Source organism: Vidua chalybeata, chromosome 19 (genome assembly GCF_026979565.1).
Source record: "Vidua chalybeata isolate OUT-0048 chromosome 19, bVidCha1 merged haplotype, whole genome shotgun sequence".
Classification (NCBI taxonomy): Eukaryota; Metazoa; Chordata; class Aves; order Passeriformes; family Viduidae; genus Vidua; species Vidua chalybeata.
In genome coordinates, this window is record NC_071548.1 from 7,479,503 (window position 1) to 7,504,504 (window position 25,002).

The 25,002-nt window shown below is 63.1% G+C and overlaps 1 protein-coding gene across 1 annotated transcript in view; it reads left to right on the forward strand.

Annotated features, from left to right (window-relative positions):
• The first annotated feature begins 373 nt into the window (after positions 1–373).
• The window catches only part of SDK2 (sidekick cell adhesion molecule 2), a 46,828-nt gene continuing 22,199 nt past the window's right edge, over positions 374–25,002 (forward strand). The window contains exons 1-2 of the mRNA XM_053960438.1: positions 374–759; positions 19,627–19,786. Coding sequence (XP_053816413.1) covers positions 681–759; positions 19,627–19,786 — 239 coding nt within the window. The 5' untranslated portion in view covers positions 374–680. The remainder of the gene's footprint in view (positions 760–19,626; positions 19,787–25,002) is intronic.

Sequence of the window (25,002 nt, forward strand, 5' to 3'; positions counted from 1 at the left end):
CCCGCCTCCCCGGCTCGTGCTGCCCCCGGCTCCGCCGAGCCCCGCCGCCGCCGCTCACTCCGCCGCCGCACAGCGAAGGAGGAGCAGCAGCGGCCGGAGCGCCGAAAGGGGTCGGCGCGGCGCCGCCAGCCCGCCCGCCGCGCACCGCCGGCGGCTCCGAGCGGGACCCCGCGCCGCCGCCCGCCGCTGCCGCGCTTTCCCCCGTTCCCCGCTGGGGACGAACCCTCTCTCTGTCGCCCGGAGCCGCCTAGGAGGGGATGTCCCTGGGCATGAGCTGAGCGCTGGGGAGGGGCCACCCCCCGCCCCCAAACTTTTCGCTCGGCCCCGGAGCGGCGGGGACCCGGCCCCCATGGAGCCCGGGCGGGCAGGAGGGGCCGGGGGCGCGGCGCCCTGCGCTTCCCGTCCCCTTCCCTGACGCGGGGCGCAGCGCTCGGGGAGGGGCTCGGCTGCCGGCTCCGCTCCGGATTTGGTGGTCCCGGCTCCGCACGTCCCTGGGGAAGCTGCCGATGGTGGGGAGCTGCCTGCGGACCGCCCCCAGCCCCACGAGGAGCCCTTCACCCCGGCGCTTTCGCCTCCCCCCGAGCAGCGCTGCTGCGGGGATCCCTGCGCCGGAGCCGCCCGGATTATAAAGTCGGGGAAGTTCTCCCTCCGCAACCCCCCCAGCTTGTCTCGGCAGAGCCATGGCCCGGCTCCGGAGCTGGGGGCTGCTCTGCTTCGCCGTGCTCGCCCTGCCCGGCCCCCCGGGAGCCGGCGCCCAAGGTAAGGGGATGCGGGGGGCGGCGGGAGATGGGGGGACCCCGGGCTGCACCCCTCAACCAAGCCTATTGCTACCCCGGGCTGGGAGATCGGTGTGCCAGCCGGGGGATGGGAGCGAGGCGGCTCTGGAGCTCCTACCGGGGGAAGAGCAGCATCCGTGATATTCGCAAAGCCTCCCCCGGAGCCAGGGCTCGGGGCCCGCCGGTGCTGGGTACAGCGCGGTGTCCGTGGTGGTTCAGGGGGACGAGCAGCATGGCTCTGCTCTGCCTCCCCCTTCCCCGTAACTGCCCTCAGGCTGGGAATGGGGGGAACGTGTTGCTCTGAGCATGAGGTAGAGTCTGTGCTAGACCACCTTCGTGAGAGTGAGCAACCCCGAGGGGTAAGCGTCGCCCATTCCCCCCCTCCACGGGTACCCCCGTTGTACCACAAAACCCGGGGTGCGAGTTCGGGGGATTCCCGGGGAGCAGCTCATACCCTGATGTTGGTCCTCTCGACTTCCAGCCGCCGGTACGAACTGGCAGGGGGCTGGTGGGTTCTGCACCCCCTGTGGGTGCCTGGGGCTCCCACTGCACCCCAACAACCCCTGGGGGCTGCAGGGCAGGGTGAACCCCCCTCTGCTCCTCGCCCTTTGGGCTCGGGCACAGCACAGGCTGCTTTTGGCTGCTCCGCTAGCCCACAGGGATATAAAAATAATTTGTGGCCCTTCGGGGTGCAGCTGGGGTTCAGAGGGGCCGGGAGGACCCTGTGGTCTCCTTCCTGGCTGTCAAGGTCCCTGCGGGCCCGGAGAGGAGGCTCCCGGCTGGCAGGGCTGCAGCGTGGCTGCCTCCGTCCCTGCGCTTGGACTGAGCAGATCCAGACGGGAAATGGGGGGGGCACAGCTGAGCGCAGCGCCGGGGGTCCTCACCCACGACATTTCTTGCCCTTGTTTGTGGCAGCAAGTGGAGCCAGAAGTCCCTGAGCGCTCCCGTGCTCCCGCTCCCCCTGAGCCTCCCCCAGCACTGCTATAATTTCTCAGTAATTAAGTTCAGAACATAACATCTAAAGCGGCAGTATATTATCCGGGCAGGCCCTGTGTGGGGAGCTCTGAAGGTCTCTTTGATTGATTCACTCCCTTGCCGAGTTTCTCTTCTCCTGGCTGGCGTCTCTGGCTGGCGGGTCCCCTGCGAGCCGTTTGTTCCCTGCCTGCGGGACGGGCTCCTGGGGTGACCCAACCTCCTTCCATTTACCCGTGGGGCTCCAGGGTCTCGCTGTGGGGTGGAAGATGTGGGGCTGCCTGTGCCCCAGCGCTCTGGAGGGGTGGGGAAGGGGCTTTGCTCCGCTCTCCTGGCGCGGGAGCCGAGCTTTGCAGCCCTGGCTCTCTGCGGCGTGTGCCGTGTCCTCGCGGGCGCTGTGACATTGCTCGGTGCCCGGCCCCGGCGTGGCAGCGGCCACCAGCGAGCTGGACGTGCTGGAGGGATCGTTCCCAGAGCCTGGCACGTGCCCGCCTCCCCTGCCGCGGGTGGCACTGGGGACGTGCCAGCAGGGTCACCTCCCGGCTGCGGTGCCCGTGGGGTGCCGGTGCTCTCCGCTGCATCCCGCTGGGATGGACAGGAGCGGGGACTGGAGCTGGGAACAGCCCGGCACGGGGCTCCAGGCTCCGGTTTGTCCCACTGCAGTGGGGCAGGCAGAGCTGGCAGTGAGGGGCAGCAGCGCTTTGTGCCAGGGCTATTGATTCTGGCAGCCAAGGGAAACGGGATCAATCGGGAAGAGAAGGAGGAGGCGACGGCGCGAGACCTCCCCGGCCAGGGCGCAGGGGCTGCCCGGGCACGGGGGGAGGCACTTTCATACCTGTGCTTGGTAAAAAAAAAAAGGCCCCTTGCTGCCCGTGAGAGAGAGGATGGAAGTTTAATTACAGCCCGTCTGTGCTGTGTAATTATTAATTACCCGTGGCAAAAAATAACTTATTGATTAGGGGCCTCGCGCTAATTACCCGGAGCCCAATGCGGAGCTGGGGGAAGGCTCAGCCGGCAGCGCTGCCCGGGCGGGAGCTGTCGCAGTGCGACCTGTGCCGGGCCCGGGGGCTGTGCCAGGGCTGGGGGCACGGGCAGCCCACCCCTCCATCACCCCTTTGGCTGATGAACAAGGTTCTAAAGGGATCCCCAAGAGCTGGGGGTCCCCAGCCCCCTCCCTCTCACTCTGTGTAGATTTTCTGACACCCAGAGATGCAGTTTCCTCACATCCAGTGCTGGGGGCACAGCCTGGGACCCCCGGTGCTGGCACAGCACCTCTAATGGGATTGAGGAGGCTGCTGCCAGTCCCAGGAGGGATTTGGGCAGCTTAAGGTTCCAGACGGGATTTGGGGCAGGGGCCTGCCACGGGCAGCTTCCACCAAAGAGGCTTATTAGAGGTGGCAGCAGGGGAGTTCCAGCATCTTCTGTCCCTGTGTGTGGAGCCTGGGCACGTCTGCACACACGGTGCCCCGTGGGGCTGGGCAGGAGGGGGGCAAGGATGAGCCCCTGCCCTTCCTGGGGACGTGATGCTGGTGCCAGGCTCACGCCAGGACTTTGGAGCTGGTTCCTCTGTGCTGGTGGCATCAGGGCAGGAGAGGGTGGCCCTGGCTCTCCTGTCCCTGCCAGCGGTGCCACATTCACTGGTGGCCTCGTGCACGGCACCGGCTCAGGAAGGAGAGTGGCTTTTAGGAGAGAGGAAGGGAAGATTAAAATTTGATGCTGCTTGGGAAGCCATTAGTGCCTGGGCACAGCGATGATGAAATTTTGATGACCTGATCACCGTAAGGGAGGGGGACACGGTCCGGTCCCAGGCAGGCTGTGTCACTGTGCCTGTCACTGCGCTGGTCCCCAGAGGTTTGGGGTGCCAGCTGAGGAGGAGAACAGGCAGGATGAGAGCTGCCAGTGGGTTGGAAATGGGAGCTCGTACCCACCTCCAGCTGCCGGCGCTGGTGGGCAGGGAGAGCTGGCGGTGCCTGAGCAGCTCCTGCCCCGGTGCCATCCGGGGACCAGGGTGAGTGACAACGTCAAGTGCTGCTCGTCCCTTAGTGACGGGGACTGGGCTGCGGTGGCATTTCCGCTCAGCAGGAGCACAGGCAGCAGCTCGAGGAGAGCGGCAAGGAGGGAGCAGGCGGATGCTTGGCTGCTTGAGAACCTGGGAAAACGCTGATAATTAAACCGGGAGGAGGGAGGCTGGCGGGTGCTGTGAGGAGGGGTGACCCTGCCTCTGCCACTCCACGAGCCGTGTCCTTGTCCCCAGCCTGTGCCTGTGGCTGGTTCCTGCCCGGGGATGAGCTCCAGCCACACACATTACTGTAGGCCCTACACAAACTGGTTTGTTGTTGGGGTGTGTTGCTTGCAGCAGCAGCACAGGCAGTGCCTGGGGTGAAATGGCCCCGTGGGGCAGCGCCATGTGGGAGCAGAACCCGCTGGGTGGGTGAGCGGAGGGTGCCCTCCCCTCTGAGCCCTCGTTACTGCCCCAAGCTCGTTAACGAGTGGCTGGCGTGTGGCTGGGTGAGAAACGGCCGGGGAGAAATATGCTGCTGTCAGTGGTGATGTGATTGTGCTAACGAAGGGCGAGCTGAGCCCCCGCCGTGCCCGCGGTTGTGCCAAGGCTGGTGGCTCCACCGGTGCCTCATGGCACTGGGCCTTGGACTTCCAAGGGAATCCAGCAGCCCTGGGGGGATCCAGCAGCCCTGGGGAGCTGGGATGGCTCGGGGTGGGGGGCACTGGGCTGTCCCGGGAGCTTCTCTGCCAGCGCAGTGGAGCGTGGCATGGAGCTGCTGGAAAGGACGTGGTGCCAGGATCACTCAGGTGTGGTGGTGGTGCCAGGGACCACCCTCATCCCCACGGCTGCTGCTCTGAGTTGGCGTTCCCCCCAACCAGCCTCAGGAGGGTGTTCCTATCGCTCTGCCCGGCCAGCAGGCAGGAATGTGCTGGCAGCAGCTCCCTGCTGTGCTGGCCATGCTTGGCATCCCTCCCACCCCCCCTTGGCATCCCTCACACCCTGGGCATGCTGGCGTGGGCACTGCCCTCTGCACCCTCCGTGGGTTTGGGGACCGGCTCTTGGGGGTGCATTTCCCACCCCCACTCCCAGTTTGGGGGTGTGTCCTGCTCCCCTCTCCCAGTGCTGCCTCACCCTCTCCCAGCCTGACTCCCAGCACCTGCCTGTGCCCCGGGCAGCCCGTGGCCCCCTTGGCGGCCCCCGCCCCACCCTCCCCTCGCCCCCAGCCCCGGGGGTGCAGGAATGCCTGCCTGGAAAGCCATGCCGGGCTCGGGTTGCCTGGGAACTGGGAAACCTGATCCCTGGGAACGGGGGCCGAGGGCAGGGGACATTCCCGGGCTGCAGCTGGTCCCCGGCCCCCTTTGTCTCTCTGCTCTGATGGGGCCCCCAGGAATGGAGACTTGGGGCGTGGGGGCTCTCGGCTCGGGCAGGGCCATCCCTGGGGACACTGTGGGTGCTCTGGGGTGTCACCTTCCCGTGTGGATCAGTGTCACCACCACGGGCTGGGCAAGGGCACCAAGGCCGGGCTGGACAGGGCTTGGAGGAGCCTGGTCTGTGGAAGGTGTCCCTGCTCGTGGCAGGGGTGGGACAAGAAGAGCTTTAAGCCCCTTCCAACCCAACCCATTCCATGACTCCCTGAAGGCCCCGGGATCAGCTGCTGCTGCGTGCCAGCAGCTGGGCATCCCGGCTGGCCACAGGGATGGCACGGTGGCCATTCCAGGAATGCTGGGGTCCCCTGTGCTGAAGCCACTCTCCCTCCCTGCCAGCCGTCATTGTCCCCGCCACCCACCCGGACACGTGGCAGCTCCTGAGCATTCCAGAAGCTTCCCTCCAGCCGGGGCAGCGCGGGGAAACTGAGGCACAGGGCAGGGGTGCTGGTGGGGACAGTGGGAGGGGGACAATGGGTCTGGCTGGTGTCCTGCTGCCTGGTGGCACTGGATGCAGCGGGAAGGGGACCCAGGCACACGTGAGCTGCTCCTTTGGCTCCCGTCCCTCTCTCCCCGTCCGTGCGGAAGCCCCGGGTGCAGGGAAGCCTTGATGAGTTTGACCATTAGCGGAAGAAGCTGCTGAGCTAATTTTAGCCCTGGTAGCTAATTGCTTTCTGCACTGCTGGGTGAGCCCACAACCTGCGAGTCCTCAGCTGTAACCTTGAGCCCTCCTGGCTCCGTGGCCCGCAGCACCGAGGTCCTGCCAGGGCAGGGAGCGGGATGGGGATCCTTCTGTGGGATCGCTGGGCCCTGGAGGGGTTTCTCTGGGACATTGGGGTGTACAAAGCTGGGAGGGGTTGGGGTGCCTGGCAGGGTCCTGCTGCCCACAGCTTGGAGCAGTGGCCCTTGTGTGGAACGGGGACATGTAATGTGGGAGGACCTGGCAGTCAGGGGTGGCCGTGAGGTGTGGACCCCCAGGGGTGAAACTCCTTCAGCTTGATGAAGGGAAATGCTGGGTTTGGACCCCATTAATTGGGAATTGCTGGATCCAGAGGGCATTTCCCCTGGGCAAGAGTGAGGCTGGGGACACACGTGCTCCCTGCTCATGGCTGCAGGGACAGAGTTCTTCCCGGCATGGCCAGGGGCACCTGTCCCTCTGTCCCCATCCTGCAGGGCCACCCCCCAGCACATCCCAGCTCGTTGACTGGGATCTGGGGCAGGGGATGGGGGTGTATGGGGACATTTGTGCTCCTTCCAGGAGTGTCCCCCTGCAGGGAGCAATTGAGCGCTGGGTGCCGTGGGTGGCTGCTCCCACGGGTCTCTTCAGAGTGGGACGCTCGGTGCTTCCTCTCCTCCTCCTCCTCTTCCTCCTTGCCTGGGTTTATCAGGGGTCAGGCTCAGAGCTGGGAAGGAGGTGACGGGTCCTGCATGGATCTGGCATCCCCAGCTCCTGGCAATCCATGAAGGGCTGGCTGGGGATGGAGCGGGATGTGGACACAATGCCGGCTCCGGGCCCAGCGTGGGGATGGACGGAGGGACGGACGGACAGACGGATGGATGGCAGGCTGGCTGGAGGGGGCTGGGACCGGCGGACACAATCGCTCTGGTTTCAGCACCCCGCCTCCTGCATGCCTGAAAAACAGCTGATGGCCGTGACGGGGGATGAAATGGGATTAGCTGCTGCTTCCAAAGGCAGCGCGTCCCGCCGAGCCGGACAATGCCCCGCGTCCCACCACAGCCCTGCCCAGAGAGGCTCGGCGCTGTCCCCTGCCCTGGCTGTCCCCGGGGGGACCTTCCGACCCTCCCGCGCTCCAGCACCGGGTGCTGCACAGACTCCCGGGGGTGCTGGAGACCCCGGGGTGGCGTGGGCGCTTCTCCGTGCTGCTTCCAGCACCGAGCAGCTCCCAGGTGAGCTGCTGGGGTGGCAGGAGCTCGGAGCTGTCCCACCCCAGCGAGCACCTGGAGCCCCGCAGTGAAAGGGAGAAGCGAACCTCGCGGCACGAAGGGGGCTTGGCAGGGTGGGCACCTCTGCCCTGGCCCCCCCCGGTCGGTGCCGGGGCACGGCGGGGACCCGCGGGGTGTCCCGGGGCGGGAGCCACGCGCGGCCGCAGCTGCGGCGCTGCCGGGGCGTGCGGTGCCGTGCTCGGTGGAGCGAGCTGATGTTTATTTTGATAATGAGTTCTCAGTGCATTCGCAAACTAATAAAATCAACTCATTAGGGTGGGATGTTTCTTTCCGAGCTCTGCTGCCGTTGGGAGAGCCCTCCCCGCCGGCTGAGCACCTGGAAGCGCTCGGCACCCGGAGGGAGAGGATGGGTGCCTTCATCGCCTCCTTGTCTCCGTTTTCCTGGCTGTGCGGGGAGCAGGGCACGGAGCTACCGGAGCTTTTCCCCGGGGGCGCCGGGGGAGCCTCGCTCGCTTGGCTTCTCCCCATAAGCTTCGCGTCAGGCTGGAATCGCTGGCGCGGCGTTGGCTGGAAAAGCCCCTCTGGCTGGGAGAGCCACAAGTGTGTGAATAAATGCGATGACCAGAGTTTGCTGCGCTGTCCTGGAAATTCAGGGCTGTCTGGGGGCGGGGGGGGGGGGAATGCCAGGCTGCCTGTTCTTCCCCCACCCCGCGAACAGGGCTGTCTGGGAAGGAAAAGCTTTGGGAAAAAAAAAGATTTTTCTAAGGAAAACTCGTGCTCGCTGTCATGCTACAGCTATTTCTGTTTCAAGTGAGCAATGCAACGACTAATTAATACTTAGGAAAAAGGATGTCTGGGCAACACCCCAGTAAATGGGCGAGTGCCCGGGGCCCGCTGGCTCGGGGCCGTGCCGCGGGGAGGGGGACTCCGGCCACCAGCGCCTTCATCCCGCCTGGCACGGGCAGGGGGGAGCTGGCAGAGCATTTTCCATCCCGCGGGGCTGGCGACTCGATTGCGTCAGTGCCCTGGGAAGGGCTGAGCGGGGTTTTTCTTGTGGTTTCTCTCTTGTGTTTTTCTTTCCCCGCCGTTTTTTGGGTTGGGCAACGCCGCCTCGTTGGGATTCTCGGGGCGAGTCTGGGAAGCGGCTGTTGTGTGTCTGTCTGTCCGTCTGCTGAGCGTCCTGCGGGGCCGGGGGAGGTGGCACACGGGTGTCCCTGGCAGGAGGGACAGCTCAGGTGCTGCTGTGGCTCCCGCGGGGCCGGCCTTTGGTGGCTTCGCTTTCCCAGCCCCTCACGGCCGCTGTGACCCCGGAGTTTCCACAGCGCAGGGCTGCGATGTCCTTCCAGGAATTCCTCGAGGATACACTCAGCGTGTTCCACGGGGCCAAACCCAGCCCCGGGCTTGTGTGTCACTCCGTGGGGGTGGGTGACAGGGGACGTCCCCATTGGGACAGGGTCCGGGCTCTTGGGACCTCCACCTCGCTTGGCAGCTGGGTGTGGAGGCTGTTCCTGCCAAATCCATGTGGGGAAACTCCGGGCTCGGCTGGGAAGGGCTGGGAATGGCTGAAGTGCGGGACGGGGGATGCACTTTGACCCCTCTCCTGCCGGGGGAGTGTCAGGCAGCTGGCTGGTGGGGGGGTCTGGAGGTGATGTCCGTCGATCCTTCCTTTCCTCCGTGTTTTGGAGCCTCTCCCGGGAAAATCAGCCGCAGGATCCGGCCCCTCTAATAGCGTTGAGTCACTCTCCGGGTGTCCGTGACTCACAGCAGTGACCCAGATACGGCGGAGCTGCGTAATCGCGGGCTTCGGAGGATTTCTGCCGTCGGAAGGAGTTTGCTTGCTGGGGAAGGAGTTTTGGCCAGAGCCTGGAGCTCGTTAAACATCCCCAGCCGGGGACGGGGCTGTGTCCTGCGCGGGGCAATGTCTGTCCGTGCCACCCGCAGCAGGGCAGCCCTGCGGATGCCCCCTGGGCAGGGAGGGGGGCTCCTGTCCCTTGTCCCCGCTTTGCTGCAGGTCCCTTCCAGCTCCTGGCAGCTCCACGCGTTTGGCTTTGGAGCTCCGTGCCCTGGGGCCAGGATTGGGATCGCACTCCGGGGTCCCTGGGGGCTGCCCGGTGCCTCGGAGCACAAAACTCTTCTTGTGCCCCCCCCCCGGGCTCGGGGCTGGGCACGCACAAGGCGGCCGTGTGTGTGTGTGACTGTTTGGGGTTTCCCGGGAGGGAAATGTTGGTTTTTCCAGCGGCAGGGATGGGCAGGCACACAGCCCCGCTCTGTTCCCAGCCATGGGGCTGAATAAATCCCTGTTTCCCGGCCAGGGCTGATGTTTTCTCCGTTGGCTCTGGGAGCATTTCAAGCCTTACCTTACCCACGCTGTCACCGGGCTGTACCTGGCTGTGTCCCCAGTGCCACAGGGATGGGGACTGAGGGCAGTGCCGGGCCGTGGCCCATGGGAAGCCTGAGGGGATGATGCTGGCACGGCCCTGGCTCTGCTGCAGCGGGCAGAGGAGGGTTTGTCACCAGGTTTGGGACCTCTGATGGCTGGGGACATGGGCTGGGAGCTGCTGAGGTGGTGGGGAAGGGATTGCCAGGATGAGACTGCAGGGGAAGGTGGCTTCATCTGCAGTACCGCTGCTGGGAGAAGGGAGATGTGAGCCTTTTTCCAGCACCCCTTTTCCTGGGGGAGCCCCTCCCCACATCCCCCATCCCTGGAGGGGCTCACCCGGGCATGGTGAGGCTGCCCATGGCCCCCTGAGCCTGCCAAGAGCCCCGGCTGTGGAAGAGGAGCTTGTTATGGAGCCATCCTGCTTTTAATTAACAAATTAAAATCCTAGTTAACAATCCAGCCCCAGGGCTGTTGGAGGCTGGGAGAAGCTGGAGCGTTTGTTATGGAAACAGCAGTTAATTAACAAATAAATAAATAAGTATGGGCCTGGAGACAGATGTGGGAGGAGGAAGGGGAAATGGCAGCGTGGTCGGGGTGTCCCACTGGCCTGGCCTGGTGGGATGCGGCGAGGGAGGAGGACATCCATCCATCCATCCATCCATCCATCCATCCATCCATCCATCCATCCATCCGTCCGTTTGTCCTGGGGGCTGCCATGGTCCAGGTGGGCACTGCCAGCTCCATTCAGAGCCACTGAGTGCAGGGGGCTCTTGCTGCCAGTGCCAGGACAGATCCGGCCACGTTCCACTTGCCGGGGCCACCTTGGCTGGGCTGGTGGCTCCCAGCCTCTGCCTGGGCTTTTCCTGAGCGCTGCCACCTCCAGCAGCCCCTACCCCCACCCTGGCACCACGACAGATCTCCAGCAGAGATGGATGAGGTGTGACACGGCAGAACTGCCCTGCAGCCCGCAGGTGACACCAGTGCCACGCTGGGGACCGCAGGAGGAGGGGACAGCGCTGGGGGGGCATCGCTCGGGGGCTGCTCCTGCATCCCTGGTGGTCCCCACTGGTGTCACCTGTGTCCCGGGATAGGGCTGTGTGGAGGATCTGGGGAGTGCAGGGAGAGGGTGCTGAGGCCGTGGCCTCCCTGGCCGTGCCCTGCAGTGGTCAGCTTGGATTAGCCACAGGGATGTCACCGAGAGCCCCGAGCGGTGGCTGCTGCCAGCGGCGATTATCACCATGGGTGGCTGCTGGGGGCTGCTGGGGCCCTGCGGGGGTTTGGGGTCACTGTGCTGCTCCCCGAGGCACTGCGGGGTCACCTGGAGGTGTCACTGCCAGTGCCACAGGCAGGGCTGGCTGTGGGATGTGACCCAGTGTCACAGACAGAGGTGGCTGTGGGATGTGACCCAGTGTCACAGAGGTGGCTGTGGGGTGTGACCCAGTGTCACAGAGGTGGCTGTGGGGTGTGACCCAGTGTCAGACAGAGGTGGCTGTGGGATGTGACCCAGTGTCACAGGCAGGGCTGGCTGTGGGATGTGACCCAGTGTCAGACAGAGGTGGCTGTGGGATGTGACCCAGTGTCACAGGCAGAGGAGGCTGTGGGATGTGACCCAGTGTCACAGACAGGGCTGGCTGTGGGATGTGACCCAGTGCCACAGACAGGGCTGGCTGTGGGATGTGACCCAGTGTCACAGACAGGGGTGGCTGTGGGATGTGACCCAGTGTCACAGACAGGGCTGGCTGTGGGATGTGACCCAGTGTCACAGGCAGAGGTGGCTGTGGGATGTGACCCAGTGTCACAGAGGTGGCTGTGGGGTGTGACCCAGTGTCACAGAGGTGGCTGTGGGGTGTGACCCAGTGTCACAGGCAGTGGTGGCTGTGGGATGTGACCCAGTGTCACAGACAGGGGTGGCTGTGGGATGTGACCCAGTGTCACAGGCAGGGCTGGCTGTGGGATGTGACCCAGTGCCACAGACAGGGCTGGCTGTGGGATGTGACCCAGTGTCACAGGCAGGGGTGGCTGTGGGATGTGACCCAGTGTCACAGACAGGGGTGGCTGTGGGATGTGACCCAGTGTCACAGAGGTGGCTGTGGGATGTGACCCAGTGTCACAGACAGGGCTGGCTGTGGGATGTGACCCAGTGTCAGACAGAGGTGGCTGTGGGATGTGACCCAGTGTCACAGACAGAGGTGGCTGTGGGATGTGACCCAGTGTCACAGACAGAGGTGGCTGTGGGATGTGACCCAGTGTCACAGAGGTGGCTGTGGGATGTGTCCCAGTGTCACAGGCAGGGCTGGCTGTGGGGACCAGCGTGGGGATGTGACCCATTGCCTGTGTGAGGACGTGGGTGGCTGAGGGGGTCACCGTTGGGACATGACCCCTCTGCCAGCCCATACCAGGGCCCTGCAGGGTTTTTGTGGGGTGAGGAGGGGGCAGAGCCCACGTCCCTCCTGCAGCTTCACCTTTCCAAAGGCTTAGGGGAAGGAAATCAGTTTAAGCTCCAGCTCTGCAAACCCTGCGGTGTCACCCGTGCTCTGCTGAGCAGCTCCTCCAGGTTTGCATCTCCCTCAGCCTCCCCCTTAATCCAGTTACCACACCTCTGCAATCGGCTTACGGCGTGTAGGGAACCCCAAATCCCCTCCGAGGGAGGCGCAGGGAGTGGGCCAGTGGTGCTGGAGCTCCGAGCCCAGCCCAGCTCCTCGCTGGGGGGGTAAGGCCAGCTCCAGCTCCCCTCCTTTGCCAGCCCTCCTGGGGTCACGGGCACACGTCCTTGCACCCTTTATGGGAGGTGTCCCCACATCCCCAGAGCTACCCATGACCTAAAAATCCTTTTTCCCGTGTCAGGGAGGTGCTGAAGCAGCTGCACAAGTACACAGGGGGTCGGATGGAGATGAGCTGCCCATCTCCAGCTGGGCAGGAGCTGTGACCTGAGCCAGGGGACAGCTTGCCCATGGCCAGCAGCCCCTCGTGCTGCCCGTGCCCCTTCCCCACGGCAGAGCAGCAGCTCCCAGAGCTGTGAGCAGCTCGGAGAGGCACCAGAGCAAGGACGGATGTGTTCCAGCAGCAAGGTCACCGCAGGGCACGTGCTGGTGGCAGGCGGCTGGAGGGCACGGGGTGCCAGCCTTGGCACCTCCCAGCTCTTAACTCGTCATGGGCAGGACGGGCACAGCCCCTGGCACGGCTCCGGGCTCTGCTGCTGGAGGGATGTGGCCGCTGTGAGATGCTGCTGCACCCCCGAGCACCAGCAGCCCTTCCCTGCTCCACAAGGGTGGTTTTATCCCAGTGATCCCGGTGGGGTTGGAGCTGGGGAAGGGGAGGCTGTCCTGGCTGCTCTGCCTCGGCTGAAAACCCCCTTAGCTCCTTTTTGGGGGGGCTCCCCTGCAGCCCCCCGTGTCTCCTGGACCGTGGCGCTGTGGGAGGGCCCAGCCCGAGCCCCCCGTGCCCACCTCAGCCCACCACGGGGGCAGGGCCACCTCTGCCAGGAGGGAAAATCATGTCCAGCGCTGTTTTCCACATGGCAAAGGAGAGGGCTGGAATAGCAGCCCCAGGAGCTGCAGGGTGCCATGTCCACGTCCCCCACTGTCCCTGTGGGGCTGGGGAGCTGGCACCTCAGAGGAAGGGCTGGGGTGTGGCGTGGGGAGAAGGAAAACCTGGTGGGACAGGGATGGGGGCCAAGGCTGGGGGACTGCAGGATGGTGTTCTCCAATATTCTGCGGAAACCAGAGCACCGTGAGCTCACCCGTCCGGGAATTGACCCCCCCAAAAGCTGCGCCGTGGCCCCACTGCCTTCCCACACCCCGGCTCCGGCAGGAGAACTTCCCACCACGGCTCTCTCGCCGCCTCGGAGCACCGAACCCCTCCTAAATAATTCAGGAAGGCGAGTGCCGCCCGCAGGGGCTGCGGATAAACGTGGTAAATGGCTGAGAAATGGAGCGTGTCCTTCGGGAGCCACCTCCGCGCCGGGTGGCCGGGCCCCTCTCCTCGCTGCTGGCCCAGGTGGTGGCTCCGGGCCCGCACAGGTACGGGCGTGGGGAGGAGGGGATGGAGCAGAGCTGCCGAGGCCGCTGGAGCATTGGGAATTGCATTTCATGGCTGGGCAGGCTGGGATACCAACCCGGCCCCGCGCGCCGGGCGCTTGGAGAGGAGATAAGATTTGATTAAGAAGGCTGCTATTAATTTATGGCAAGTACACTCACGGCAGTGGAGAGGTTGCTTTTAATTAATAGCCAGAAGGAGAGTTTTAGAGCTCTTGGTCTCAGTGGGGGGAGAAGGGAGGGAGGGGAAAGAAGGGAAGGAAGGGAACAAAGTAAGTTGGGAGGATTAATGGTCACATCTGCAATTATAAGTCTTTTTCTTAGTAAAAAGGGCAAAAAAACCCACATCAAAAGACACGCCGTGGGTGGGGGTGTGTGGGGCAGCCGGGCTGGTCCCTGGGGGTGAGATGGGTGGGATTGTGCCGGGTGCCTTTGGCACTGCTCCATCCCAGCCTGGGGGGACAGCAGGGGACAGCTGGGTGTCCCTGGGGCTGCTCCAGGGCCAGCTCTGCTGGGCTCAGCACCGAGGGCCAATGCTGGGAGGGATCTCCTGGGAGAAATTATTTCTTGTGAGGGTGGAGGGACACTGGCACAGGGTGCCCCGAGGAGCTGTGGCTGCTGGAAGTGTCCAGGGCCAGGCTGGACGGGGCTTGGAGCACCCTGGGACAGTGGAAGGTGTCCCTGCCCATGGCAGGGTTGGCACTGGATGGATTCTAAGGACTTCCCCAACCCAAACCACTCTGGCCTTGGGTGACTGTGATTTTGGCTGTGGTGGTGATGGGATGAGGAGGATGGAGCCGTCCTGCCCTGCTGGGATCCCCTCGGAGGCTGCAGGGTGTGGCTCAGGTTGCTCTGCCCCTGCCCAGGTGTTGGGAGGAGGGCGAGCAGGGCTCAGCCAAGGTTCCCAAACCACGCTGACTCATTCTTGGCTCCATCCTCGCCACCCCCAGCCGGAGCCTTGTCCCCTTGGTCCCCTCCTGGCAGCACCGTCGCGCTCCGCGGCTCCCCAGGTGCCGGCGGCGCTCGGCATTTCAATTCCGTGTTTGCTTTTTATTAAGGGGATGGAGCCGTGTCTCAGGAATACTAATGGCTGTGGCAGCGGTGGGGAGAGCCTCTAATCCCCCTGCACCTGCCACCCGCCACCGGGGACCCCGCCAGGGCCCCGCCTGGGGACACCGGGGGCACCGGGGGCCGTGCCCGGGCGCGGCGGTGGCTCCGTGCCCTTGGGGACACGTGGGCCATCGAATCGACCTGGTGGCTTTGCCAGCATCCACTGAAAAATTGATGAAAATTGATGCTCCCCGACCTCACCTGGCGTCCGACAAGCCGGGCATGGGACGTAGCCAAGGGGTGGCTGCGTGGGCAGGGATTCACTTGCCCCCAGGGCCACCGTGTCCCTGTCACCCCTTGGGTGGCCATGGGGCCACCTCTCCTTGCGCCCAGATGAGGCTGTGACCTCCCCGGGGTGCTCGGGGACATTCTGGTCCCCATGGGTGCTGGTTTTGGGGGCCGTGGGTGACGCTGCCCCCTCCCCAGCCCCCCCAGCTGTGGCGCGGCTGCGGCGGCGCCGGGGAACGGCGCGGCGAATATGTTCCACAAATGAATAATAAAAACAAAGGAAAATTACCCTCTTATTGAAACTCGTTTTATGAATAAAACAATTATTCTGGTAATTGAAAAAATGTGTCGTTAAATTAAATGCAGTGGTTCCTATTAAAATTTTAGTGGATTTTTTCTTCTCCTCTGTTTCTTTTTCCCCCTTTTTCCTTGCCTCCCTCCCTCCTGCCTCCGCTGGCGGCTAAAGGCTGGTAATTATAGCAGAGGGTTTCGCTTTCTCTTTATTGTTTTTTAATCTCTTCGTGCTGCGGAGCCAGCGAGAGCCTGATGCCGAAGAGATTTAGCTCCATCTCCCCGTGCTGGGGGGGGGGGGCTGTGGTGGGAGCTGCCCAAATGGCAGTGCCAGGTGGCCGTGCCACCGCTCCTGGAGGGTTGGCACCTTCTTTACTGGGCTGGCATCCTCCTTTCCAGGCTGCCATCCTCCTTTTTGGGTGGTGATGCCCCGGGAAGGATGGGGGAGCCCTGGGAAGCTTTGGGGGGAGCAGGGACATGGCTCTGTCCCCTCTCTGTGGCCCAGGTGGGGCGTGGGCAGTGCAGTGGGCACTTCCCAGGGCTGCACTGGCCACATCCTGGTGGGACCAAAGAAGGGTTGTTGGGAAGGAGAAGGAGGATGGAGTTGTTTTCCCTGAGGCAGGCGCTGGTCGCTGGTGTTGGCTGGGCTCTGTTGGAGCCAGAGGTGGAGGTGGGCTGGGTCCAGGACATCCCCCAGGTCCCGGCGGGCATCGGCTCCCTTGGGATTCCTGGAGCACCCTGCTGAATCGTGGCAACCAGCAGGAACGGGCCGGTCACCTTGCAGTGGGTGAGCTGGGCAGGGGAGGGACTGGATGTCACCCCTGTCCCTAACGGGGACTGAACACAAGCCGACACGGGAACTGTGCTGTCCCCTGGAGGGTGGCGCCAGGCAGGAGGGGACCCGGCTGCCCCACAAGCTGCTGGCGCTTCGGGGGTGGCCGGGGGGACCCGAGGAACTGGATCTCCTGCCCCCATCCCCATCTTGCCTCTGGGAGGGAAGGGAACAGGAGGGGGCTGCACCCTCCGTCCCCACCGCCCCCCCTGCCAGCAGCTGCCAGGCAGAACCGTGCCCTTGGCAGCCATTCCGGGATTCTTCCGGGCTTAAAACTCCCCGTCCCTTCCCATCAAGAGGGATTTGGAGCCGGAGAGAGGGGAGCTTAGTTCCCAGCTCGCCCATTAGGGCCGGGAATTAGGATCCATTAGGGCTCTTTCGGGAGCCCTGCCCTACATCCGCGCCCGCTCGGGCTCTAATGCCCCGCCGGCCCTGATGTAAGTAAAGTGCAGGGGCCGAGATTGTGATCCCATTAGGCGGGATTAGTGCCGTGCCAGGGCCTGGCATTAGATTGTCATCGGCGGGGGTGGGGGGAGAGAGCTGGGACTGTCCCTGTCCCTGTCCCCCTTCCCTGTTGCCAGCCCTTGGAATCCCATCCGTCACCGCCGGCAGCTCGGCTCAGCCCCGGGGGCACGATGGGCACAGAGGGGTTTGGTGGCACCTTTCCTCGCGGAGGGGACAGCGCTGGCGTGGCAGGGGGGTGGCACAGGAGCTCCGCAGTGTCCCGTGCCGCCGGCAGAGGTGCAGATGTTCCCGGAGACGCCCCTCGCTGCCGCCTGTGTTTGGAAAGTGATGGATTTCTGCACCAACTAATTAGCCTCTAATTAGCAAGCGGAGTGTAAACAGTCACAACAGATGGGGGAGAGGCGGAATGAGCAGTAATGACCCTTCGTTTGGGGGGACGTGGCTGTCATCGGCCGGGAACCCTCCCCCTGGGCCCGGGGCCGGGGGAACGGCAGCTCCCATCCGTGGCGACATGGTGAGAGCTCCATGAGCCTGGATTTGGTGGTGCCAGGGCCTGTCAGGGAGGGTGATGTCCCCAGGGAGCAGAGCTGCGATGGCTGGTACAGCTGCAGAGGGAAACTGAGGCCGGGGGGCTGCAGAAGGGGCTGGTGATGAGGGGGACAGTGCTGCTCAGCACTGGGGCCCCTCACTCTTCTCCCCTCCAAGAGCTGGTGTGGGCATCCCCTGGGAGCACCAGGAACACCTGGTCTTGTCCCTGGAGGCCCCTTTGGAGACCTGGAATCAACGAGCCACGTTCCCCTCCCCGGACCCCTCCTCTCCTCCAGCCAAGCCTGGCACTGGGTTGGGAGGAATCCCCGGAGGATGAGGACGATTCTGCTCGAGCTCGGTGCCACCTTCACCCCTCACAGGGGACCCCCAGGATGCCCGCTGCCCCCCGCCGTGGTTGGGCTGGGTTTGTGTTGCTGGGGGCAGGGGAGGGGCCGGGCCGGGGCGGCCGCTGTGCCCTTTGGCGGGCAGATCCCCACGGAACGATCCCATGCCAGTGGAATTAGGAGCCGCCTCTCCTCCTCTGCGCCGTTTTTCACCCCTTAATGCAGAACAGATGGCTCGGGCGCTTCAAAGCGTGATGAGCCTTAGCTGCTTAAAATCAAATTAGGATGGATGCAAACGGCGGGCGGGCCCAGGGGAAGGTGCACCAGCAGCACCCTGCTTCCCAAACGCCTCCAGGACACCTCCCAGGTGCCTCCCGGGCACTGGCTGCTGGCTGGGTGCAGGGGGGGCACTGGGCACACCAGGTCTCAGTCCCACTGTGCCCTCGGAGTGCTCGGCTGGGCCCTGGCAGCACAGCCTGGTGGCCCTGAGGGATCAGCATTCCCTGGGGATCAGCCCGCTGTGCCGTGCTTGGATGCTCCCTGAAGCTGCATCATGCCCAGTGGATGCCAGTCTGGGGCACGGCTCATTTACTGGGTTCATGCAGGAGGTGTTTGGCTCCAGAGCTGCCATCTGGCTGTGCCACGTCCCCATCTGGGCACGGCCGTAATCCCAAAGTCTCCAGGGTGGCGTGGGCGACGCCCCGGCCTTGCAGGTCAAGCTCTGCCGTGGTGGGGACATGTGTGGCCACCGCCGTGCACGGGTGACACAGATCCTGCTCTGGGGTGTTCCCTGTGGCACCTGTGTCCCCGCTCCTGGGGCACCCTGCAGGGCTGCCCTGAGCTCCACAGGCCAGGGAGCAGCGTGGCCGTGGGTCGGGCTCGCAGCAGTGGTGCCAAACCCACAGCCAGGGCACCGAGCTGCCAGTGGGCACCACCCTGCCCCTGTGCCACCCGGGACACGCTGGGCTGCCATGCCCTGATGCCCCAATGTCCTGATCCATCCCGGATCTGAGGCAGGGACACCAGGATCGGTGAGGGCTGCCCCTTCCAGCTGGCGCTGCTGAAGGTCAGAGAGGAAGATTAAATTGATGAGCCACAAGCTGCTCCTTCCCTTCCTAATGACTCACCTGGCATCCAGCACCACCGTGCCCTCCCCTTTGCCAGGCAGGATGGTGCAAATCCACTGGGCATTTCCATGTGGGTGTGCAGGAGCCAGGACCAGGGAGAGGGACCCCCAGTGCAGCCCTGGGGGTGTCTCTGGGTGCCTCTGGCTCCCACAGACTCTTGTCACACCCCCAGGGTGATGGGCACTGCCTTGGTGCTGCTCCCAGGGATCCACGGCAGGAATTCAGCTCGAGCAGACAAGAAAGCAAAGCCCTACCCCAAAGAAAAAACCCAGAGCTGTGATTGAACGTGCACTTGAAAGCTGCTGGGGAATATGAATGTGCCTTTGAAGTAAAAGGGCTTCCATTTGTTAAGCAGAAAATGGAGCTGTGTGGTTCGATTTATAGTTTTACTTAGCAAATAAAACAGGAGAGGAGTAAGTGGTTCTGCCTCGCTCGGCTCGCAGCCCCTCCGCCCCTTCACCCCCCGAGTTAAAAGCTCGGAGATGCTACAAAGGGAGATGGGAATAAAGCAAAGAAGCAGCTTAGATAAACCTGCAGCGGGCTGAGCCCTTGTGGATGGGCTGCTGGAATGGTTCAGGGAGGGACAAGGGACAGGGAAGGGGGCTGGGTGGCCTGGCTGGGGTGGGGAGGGGGCTGCGGGTTGGTGGCGATGCCAGCGGAGTCACGGAATGCTTTGGGTTGGAAGGGACCTTAAAGATCATTTTGTTCCATGCCCGGGCAGGGGCAGCAGCTCTGAGTGATCCCTGGGGCTGGTGGGATGTGGGGCCCTGTAGTGAAAATGTGGTGACCCCCAGATGCAGGGAAGAGGTGATGATGTCTGGCTCCAGATCAGAAGGCTGAAGGATGGCTTTATTAAAACTATACTATATTAATTAATATACTATTTAAAGAGATACTGTAGTATTCTACATACTTACTTCCTACCTGTCTAATTAACTAACAAACTCGTGACTCTGCTGAGAGCCCGAGGCACAGCTGGATCCCACTGGTCACTGACCCCAAACAACCTTCAGCAGAATCCAACCCAGCAATCACTGCAGGTGAACAATCTCCACACCACATTCCACATGGGGAAAACAAAGGAGCAGAGATAAAGGTTGTTTTCTCTTCTTCTCGCTGTGCTTCTGCTGAGAGACAGAATTGCATCTCTGTGTCCAGAGAACGGGAATGTCACCGGGCCCTGATCCCTCTCCCTCCTCTCTCCACAGATGATGTCTCCCCGTACTTCAAGACGGAGCCGGTGCGGAGCCAGGTGCACCTGGAGGGGAACCGGCTGGTGCTGACCTGCATGGCCGAGGGCAGCTGGCCCCTGGAGTTCAAGTGGCTGCACAACAGCCAGGAGCTCACCAAGTTCTCCCTGGAATACCGGTGAGTCCAGAAAATACAATCAGGCCTCGGCAGGGGCTGCCCAGGGAGGCTGGGAGTGCCCATCCCTGGAGGTGTCCAAGGCAAACTGGAGGTGGCACTCAGAGCTCTGGGCTGGGGACAAGGTGGGGATCGGGCACAGCTGGGACACGATGACCTTGGAGGTCTTTTCCAGCCTCAGTGACTCTGGATTCTGAGTCCTCCCGAGCATCCGTGGCAAATCCCGCCCGTCATGCTGGTCCCTGGCAGGTGCCAGTGCCAGGGCTGCCATCCTGGGAGGCGGCACAGAGGCAGCACTTGGCAGCCCGCGAGCTGTGGCTCTGTTTGCAGAGCAAACGGGACTTTAAGCAGGTCAACAGCGGGGAGGAGGTGTTTGCACAAGCGGATTAACACCTCAACACCGGGCTGCGGATCACAGCCCCCGGGGCTCCCTGGGAGCAGCCGGACCGGGAAGGGGCCAGGCAGGCTGGTGTGGGAGAGAGCCCAGATCCAGCCCCGTGTGCCAACTGATCCTGGCACTCAGCCACTCCGGCCCCTTGGAGATGGCCTTTAAATCAAGGCGGGCACCTCTCGCCGTCTCCTCTGAGTGTGTGTGTCATCCTCTGTGTTTTAATCAATAATTCAGGTTGAGACAAGCCGTTCCCCCTTTCCAGGCATCAAATCCAAGGGCTTCGTGTTGCTGTAGCAACACGGGGCTGCTCCGGGATGCCGGGAACGCAGGGAGAGTGGCTGGGTGACGTGCTGGGATCCTGGAGCCCGGGCCCTCCTTGGGGACTGTCCCCTCCTGAGCCGTGGTGGCTGCAGCTCTGCAGTGCCCCGAGTCCCTGGCTGTGGGCTGGGGGCCCTCTGGGCCACCCTTGTCCCTGGTCATGGTGTGGAAGTTCAGAGACCTGTTGAGCCCCACCATTCCCACAGCTCTCTCCTGCTGGGAATGCAGCTCTTTCCCAGGCAGGAGAAGGGAGTCAGGACCTTGATCCCGGACCCTGCTCTACCCTGGGAGTGGGTTGGGGTGCCTGGGGCTCACCTCCTAACCCAGAATGGGCATTCTGCCTTCTTTTCCTGAGTTTCTCCTGGGTTTGATCCGTGCCTCAGTTGACCCTTCAGTAGGAAAGGGCCCAGCAGTCGTGTGTGCGCTCCAAGGACGCCAGGCAGCTCCACATCCCTGCATCCCTGCTCCAAGGTGACTCCCCTCCCTGGAGCCCTCAGCTCCAGCATCCAGGCAGAAAGGATTAAGGAAGAAAGCGAGAAACCAACCAAACAAACACGTGGGGAAAACCCAAACAAACGCAGCGCAGCCAACGGAGCAGAGAAGCCACCGTGCAAAATCCCTGCTGGGCTCCCCTGGAACCTGCCAGCATCCCTTGGCTCTGCCCGTGGCTCCGTGGGGATTTGAAGTGTGGAGATGAGGGTTTGGCTCTCTTGCCTGGCACTGGAGGCTGCTGGTGAGAAGGCGAAGGACCAAAATTAGTTATGATGGGCAGAAATTGAATTTTAATAGAGCTGTCGGTGGCGCGGAGCCAGCCCGCTCAGGCAGTGGGAAGGTTGTAATTAAAAGTTAACGAGTTTAGAAACAGAGTAATCCTCGGAGAGGGGAGGACTGGTGCTGATGGCCGGGGAGACCCAGGGATGTTCTTGGCCACCTGGGGCCGGGGATGGCTCCGGGTTTGGGGTGCACCAGTCCCTCCCTCGGTGCTGCCGTGTGTCCCCCGGTCTAGGGACAGGAGGGCATTGCCCAGAGCCCGGCTGTGCCCATGAGGAAGGCTTTGGAGAGGACAGTGTGCTGCAGGGGCTGTGCCCAGGGAGTGGCTGGGCTTGGTGGCATCACCTCGTGATTCCCAGCCAGGCTTGGTGGCATCAGCTCACGGCTCCCAGCCTGGCTTAGCGGCTTCGCCTCGTGGTTCCCAGCCAGGGCTGTGTCTCCAAGCATTCCATCCTCATCATCCTCACTGCTGCTCCCCAGACCCTCTCCTGAGCAGGGCATCCCTCCGGCTGCAGTGGCGCTGGTGCATTTCCCATTTGGGGGGCTGTGGGCAGGGGCTCGCTGTCCCCCCGGCCCCCTGGAGCCGCCCCACTCGGTGCTCGCGGTGGTCGGAGGAGCTCACGCCATGTTCCAGCCGCTCTCCCGGTTTGGCAGCGTTTCCATGGCGACCGCGCTTTCCTTCCCGCAGCGGTTCCGCCGCCACCGGAGCGGCTCTTGGCGTTCGCCGAGGGCCAGGTGGGCACCGGGCTCGGCCCGTCCCTGGCCCCGAGCCGGGCAGGGCCGCGGCGGTGCCTGTGCGTGGAGCCGATCCCCCGGGAGCATCCCTGGGATCACTTGGCTCTCTGAGCATTTGGAGCCGACCTCCCCGAGGAGCATCCCAGGGGATTCGGTGTGATGAGGGATCCAGAAGGACTGGGGAGGGGCAGCAGCCCGGGGCTGTGTGCTTGTGGAGGCATCCCCGGGGGCTGTGGGAGCTTGGGCACCAGCCTGGCTCTGCGTGTGACCGTGGGCTCATCCCCCCGGAGCGTCCCTGGGGATGGAGCATCCCAGAGAATGCAGAGCTGTCTTCCCTCAGGAGGATGCTGGGGGGTGGAGCAGGATGAGGGACCCCCGAGGGACTGAGCAGCAGCCTGGCTCTCTTTGTGTGTGTGTGTGTGGAGATGTCCTCCCTTGGGAGCATCCCTGGCGCTGTGGGGGGCTCAGGGATCAGCCTGGCTCTGTGTGTGCCCACGGTCCTGCGATCCCAGGAACATTCCTGCTGGGTGGGATGGGATCAGGGACCACCTGCCTTCCCCTCTCCTTGCTCCCCCACATTCCCTGCTGCTGGCATGGGGTGCACGAGGCCGTTTTCCCATGGGATCCCTGCTGCCTCCCGCTCTGGGGCCCGCAGGGGCACCCCTCCCCTGCCCTCTGAGGTGACAGCGGGCTGGGTGCCCACACGCTCGGTTGCCCCGGCCCTGCTGCCCAGGCCCAGCTCTGGTTTTGCCTCCAGGATCTCTCCAGTGCCGGGCTCTCCGGAGCTGCTCGTATGAGGAATCACAACATGCAAATCAGGCAGCTTGATGTCTTTAATGAAATCCTCGGAAGGAAAGCACTTCTCTGGTGAATTGAGGATATTTATTTCTCATACAAGAAATTTAACATGCAGATTAGTTGGGTCTGGTAATTTATCACATGAGATTGTCCTATTAAGGGCTGCATCGAGTCCTGCTGCCTTTGGAAATTACCTTACACATAGATTACCTCTGGACAGACTCCCATCCGCTGAGATGCATCTTCTGCCTCCTAAATCAGCCCTCGTGCCTCTCCTCATGGCCTCCACAGCTGGTGCAGGGGTCCAGCAGCTACTGAAGGATTCCCTGCCTCCTCTCAAGAGCCCAGATCCGCTTTGCTGGAGCTTGGAACGGTGTAATTCCATCTCTGACTCCGGCTGGCTTTGCCCCAGCTCCCCTCTGCCAAGCAGGGCTGGCACAGCTGAGGCAGCCCTGGGGTGGGTTTTCCAGCACGTGGTGTCTCTGATCCATCTCCATCTCCTTCCAGGAGCCTTTCTGTGTGGGCTCACCGAGATTTGGGGCAGATTTGGGGCTCTTTCAACCCCTGCTCCTCCCTGGGCTGTTTTGGGGTGTCCCCAAGGGTGCAGGGACACAACTGTCTGTGCACACAGGACTCTGACGTGCCTTCATGGCCTGGTGAGGATCCCAAATGTTTGATGCCCAGAGTTTGTGCCTAAATGATGTAAAACACAGAGCCAGGAGCCTCTGAAAATCCCAGACCTGGGGCAAACAGGATGGATCACCCCGAGATTCCTGCTGGGAGCTCATCCCTGCTCTGGTGGGCCCAGCTCTTTGCCAGCCCAGGTGTGAAGCCCATCCCTCTGCCTTGGGGAGCTAATTACCATGCAATGAGTTAATTAATGGCACCTGAAGAACATTGGAAGGGTTGCATCCAGGCTGGGTGGGGGCTCAGCAGGGCTTTCCTGGTTCTTGCGGCTCCAGCCTGGTCTGTGTCACCTTTGGCACCACCACAGGTGGCAAAGCCCCAGGAGTGCTGGTGAGGAGCGTGGGCAGCATGGGGGGGGGTGGCTTTTCCTGGGAATGTTTGTGCTGGGGAGGCTCCTGCCTGTCTCTGTGCCTTGTTTGGGACTTTGGGGACACTTGAATGTTGGCATGAGGAGCCGTGGGCACAGGGCAGTGGTGCCAGTGAACCACAGCAGTGCCAGGGCGGGCAGGAGGCACGTGGTGGGGTGGCAGCGGAGGGAATATCCATGCTGGGATCCTAGAGGGGCTCAGGAGCCACGGTGGAGGGGACAGGGGACTGTCAGAGCGGGAGATGCCACCGGAGCTGGGAGGTGGCCAAGCTCGTGCTTAGCAATGCACCAAAGCCCTCCGGATGCCGCAACACGGATCGAGGCTCGCTCCGTCCCTGCTCTGCAGGAAGGAGGCTGATTAATACACGGGCATTAATTATTAAATGGCTCATTGTTCTGGCAGGGCCAATTGAGGCAGCGATTTACGGGGCTGCCAATTCCCACGGCCGAGGGAAAACACTCCGGGCAGGAGGAGAGGCAACGGCCACGTGGATCCAAAGAGAGTCTGTTGCAATCGGGAGCTAATTGAGATCCAATAGCTCAGTTAAGCGGGGCTGATGGAGCTCCAGGGGGGTGCTCACAGCCTCATCGAGCGCTGGCCCCGGAGCAGGGGCCGGGACACGGCTGGGATGCTTCGAGTCGTTAAACCTCTGCTAAGTGTGTTTTAATGCTCACTTGACATTTCATTATCCCACAGTAACTATTCAAACACACGTCCCCTCCAGAATTAATTAGTCGTTATACAGGATATTAATCAAAGGGGACTGTGCCAGTGTGCTTCCATCCCAAATCCGATCCAGCTGTTGCTGTTACTGGGCGGCATTGGAAGAACCTCACAGATTTCTGCGCTCTTCTGGCTTTCAATTTGATGGATCAAATCCTTTGGCTGCTGCTTTTCCCGGCCCTTCTCCACCCCCTCAATCTAAGAATAATTCGGCAGCGTCAGCCCCACGCTCCTCAGCAACCCTACGATAACAGAGCCACGGCAGCAGCCGGGGCTGGGGCACGGCGGTGCCGGAGCGATGGCAGCAATCCCGCGGGACGGCACGGCGAGGAGCTGGGCCGTGCCCTGCCCTGCTGACGGGATCAGGGATGGACGGACGGACAGACAGGTTGTCATTCCCAACATGCGGCCATCCATCTGTCAGACAG